Consider the following 3,778-nt stretch of genomic DNA (forward strand, 5'->3'; position numbering starts at 1 on the left):
AGCATGTGGGCGAGCTCTCTAATTGGTTTTTCATTTCTTTTACCTCCATGTTTTTAGTTTTTTTTTTTTTTATTCATTGTTTGGCTCAGTTTGCTGGTAGTCTGTCCATCTTCTTGACAGTGAGATGGGAGAGCTACAGAATCTTACAGTGGAAATGGTCGCTTGTTTCAAAATGGAGCTCTTAATTTCAGCTCAAGAAGTATTGCGGACTAACTAAAAATAGTGACACTACCACCTTGACTGTATTTTTTCGGTAAGGCAAAAAAAGTTTCTTGTATAGAACATTTTAGACACATTTTATGTTATGTTAATTCAGAGTTTTTCACATTAAAATGAGTTAAAATTATAATTAGATAACCACTACAGATGCTTATAAAATGAATATGTTGAAAATGAAAAATAAGCAAATACATAAAAAAATAATACTAATTGTGTCATTTAAAACATATAATAAGAAAAGGGAAGAGGAAATAATATGCAGTGCATCAGTAGGACGCAACACAGTGCTCATTCAGTAAATGCACAGCTAAACAGATGTGACTTTAATTTGGATTGAAATGTGCCTACGGTTGGAGCACATCTGACCTGGTCTATTAGGTTTACATTCTATGAGCTTATTTGCCATGTAAAAGGGTAATATGGTAATTTACAAACTAGTAAAGCAGTATGCTTACTTTAAAATAAGTTCTAAATGTATCTATACGATCTGAGGACTGCTGTGGTAAGCTAAATAGTAACTTTAACACTAATAACCTACATTTTAACTACAATAAACCTTTTTATTGTATTCATAATCTTGTGATATTGATAGAATCTAATGTTGTTTCCTTAAATAGCTTCAATGAAGCTTGATACTTTATATAAACTGAGAGTGTGAGTGTTGTTAACTTCTGACAAGTTAACAACCACTCAAACAACCTATCAAGAATGGCCCAGATTTTATTCATTTATTCATTTTTATCTTATTTTATTTTTTTGGTTCTGATTTTTCTAAAAAGGGAAAATAAAATCTGTGGCATGGGGACAGAGACATCAACAGAAAATCATAGCACATTTATATCTATGTTGCACAAAACATTCAGCCTGAAGCTTTTGCAAGGACTATATAAAGTACAGTACACTAATAAATTGCACGATTAATGGTTTTGTTCTGTAAAATAAGCCTAATGCTGCCATGATTAATGCTTTCTCCATGTGGTGCTCTCCTCATTGGCACCTATACAAATACCGGCACCTCAAACTATGTGACCAACCATGGCTTCAAACCAAACTCTGAGTTCTGTTTCTTTTATTCCTTTAAATATGATATTTGTTAAGCCTGTACTGAATAAAATAAATAAATATATAAAACATTAAATTGATCATGTGATTTAAATAATGATAGTATCCTAAAGCTTCTTCAAGTCAAAGTGTTGTTATCTCAACATGATTGACACAGATCCACATAACGCACTCATATTTAATGAGTTATTTTGGTTTGTTAGAGAGTTGAGAATGACAGATAAGTGATTTCATGCTGGTTCTGATTGGTCTACTTAATGAAGCTGTCTCTGAGAGTGCTGGGTCTATGAGTGGGTGGTTCAGGAGCATTAGTGAACACCTTTGGCTCAGCTAATGAGCAGGTGAGAGTTACAGAAGCTCTTGGCCACTGATGTTATGACATCAATTCATTTTCACATTGCTGATTACTCAAACCTGTTGTTTCATCCCCTTGCTTTGGAAGCCCAGTGCTGCTGTAATGTGGACTTTATCTTGAGTTGAATCCCACTGAAGTGGATTGAGAGCTTTCAACCTGAAATTACAAAATGTTTATATTCAAAGATATATTCAAGTGCAATGTATTTTTATTGTGCAAAACAAAACATGTTAACATATATATAATTCATGATTTAGCAGAAGATTGTATCTAAAGAAAATTAGCAACAGTAGCAGCTTATGGGGGCAAACCATAAAGAGCTGGTGTCATCTTTGTTTTTGGGCCTCACATAAGGTTTCTCAATATTTGTAGAGGGAACATAAAAATGTCCAGATTTCTGAATGTGGTGGTTAAAAGTTTTCATAATGTACCTAAAAGTATAAGTATATATCTGAATAGTAACTTGTGACTTTGTCATATGATGTATTTCTTTCTTTTTTTTATTGTTTAATATGCATAAAATGTTGCTTCATGAAGGCCTTTTCACATTCTTCTAATGCTAATATAGAGCACTGTCTGAAATAGAGCTGAAGATCTTTGCCCGAACCCGATGGGACCCGTCGGGACCCGACGGGTTCGGTCGGGTTCGGGCTTAATTTCTATCATCTTACGCGGGCTCGGGCCGGGCTCGGGCTCGCGCCGGGCTCGGGCTCGCGCTCCGGTTTGAGAGGTAAACGAGCGGTCATGTGATGTGTTTCGATTAGCGCGAGAAAGATGCGAAAATGAATGCTGAGCAGGTGTAATGGAGGCTTGCCTCTGGTGATTTTTGGTTGCACCAGCAACTAAAGCAAACTCTGAGGTGTGGATAAGTTTTGACCGTGTTTATAATGAGAATAATGACGCACCATCAGTGAGCGCAGGAGCGCGCTGAAGACATCTACAGTGGTTTCAATCATTTTCCTCCACAAAAACATGGGAAATATACATTGACATGTGGGGCAATCTACTGATGCAGGTGGCCTCCATCATCCCACAACATTTATTCTCCAAGTCAGTTCCCATTTCCCTGCACCTTGAACAGCTGCACCATCCAGGCACACATTGTAATGGTATTTCTGTTCCCTGAGCAGCTGGCTGGAGCACATCAAAGATGAGGCCAGGTTCTCTGTCCATGACTCTGACTAGGAGTCTACGAGCGTCATCTGGATCCATGTTCCAGATCTGCTCCTGAAAATAACAAAATTAAGAATTTAACAAATGTATTCCTAATTCTGAAATTATTTCTTCCAGTAACCATCACACTACAAATTATCCAAATTGTTCTATCCTTCAAACTGTCTTGTCTCTCCCTCACTTTGTATTTTTTGATAAAGGAAGTTTAATCTTATCCTGACACTAGCAGTATTCCCTAAGATACCTGGGTCTGTGACCTTCTTTCCTCTTGCAGCCTCTCCACCCTCACTCTGTCCTCTTCAGAGATTCCAAGTGCTGCTCTAGTCCCTCTTCCTCTAGCTGCCTGTCTACCCCTGGTTGCACTGCTGGGTCCTGCAGTTCTTCCCGCTCTTGTCGCGCCTCTCCTTCCACCTGCCATCCTTCCTCTTGCTGATTTGTTCCCAACAGCAGCTCCACTCACTTCTGCTTTACCGCTGATTTTGACTGCTACACTTGTTTCTGCTCCACTGCTTGCTGCTGTTCTGCCTGCTCTGGCCATTCCCCTTCCTCTACCCACTGCTCTTCCTCTTCCACTCACTCCAGCTGATCTGCTTGCCCTTCCTGTCCCTTTCCTACTTCCTCTTGCAGTCACTCTTACAAATAACGATTCCTTCTCTTCATGCCGGGGACTCCACGTCTCATCACTAATTGCTAATGATGCTATTGAGGCATCCGGTGAGGAGCCATCTGTCTCTTCCTGTAATAATTCACATGTCAACAGAAACACAAACATCTTGAGATACAGAAAAGATATTAAAGACATTTATAATGTGATTTATGTTTTAAAATAAACGCTGTTATTTTTGTTACCACAAAAATATTAAGCAACACAACATTAAAAATAACAATAAATGTTTTGTGAGCTGCAAATTAGCATATTAGAATGATTTGTGAAGGTGACCCTGAAGAGTAATGATGCTGAAAATTCAG

At 38.2% G+C, this 3,778-nt stretch overlaps 1 protein-coding gene across 1 annotated transcript; it reads right to left on the bottom strand.

Annotated features, from left to right (window-relative positions):
* Positions 1 to 1,689: 1,689 nt before the first annotated feature.
* LOC113100091 (uncharacterized) lies at positions 1,690 to 3,432 on the bottom strand. Its single transcript, XM_026264965.1, has 3 exons — positions 3,054 to 3,432; positions 2,622 to 2,863; positions 1,690 to 1,792 (listed from the first exon to the last, which is right to left on the bottom strand). The coding sequence occupies exons 1-3, from the start codon at positions 3,345 to 3,347 to the stop codon at positions 1,690 to 1,692; spliced, it is 639 nt and encodes a 212-aa protein (XP_026120750.1). The 5' UTR covers positions 3,348 to 3,432.
* Positions 3,433 to 3,778: the final 346 nt, after the last annotated feature.

This window comes from Carassius auratus, unplaced genomic scaffold (assembly GCF_003368295.1).
Source record: "Carassius auratus strain Wakin unplaced genomic scaffold, ASM336829v1 scaf_tig00217169, whole genome shotgun sequence".
NCBI lineage: Eukaryota > Metazoa > Chordata > Actinopteri > Cypriniformes > Cyprinidae > Carassius > Carassius auratus.

Excerpts from the sequence above, each read along its gene's own strand:
- LOC113100091 (XM_026264965.1), bottom strand. The coding sequence starts at position 3,347 with ATGGCCAGAGCAGGCAGAACAGCAGCAAGCAGTGGAGCAGAAACAAGT. Across the intron at positions 2,864-3,053 it reads AAAGAAGGTCACAGACCCAG|GAGCAGATCTGGAACATGGA; the intron begins GTATCTTAGGGA and ends TGTTATTTTCAG. Across the intron at positions 1,793-2,621 it reads AGATTGCCCCACATGTCAAT|GTTGAAAGCTCTCAATCCAC; the intron begins GTATATTTCCCA and ends TTGTAATTTCAG.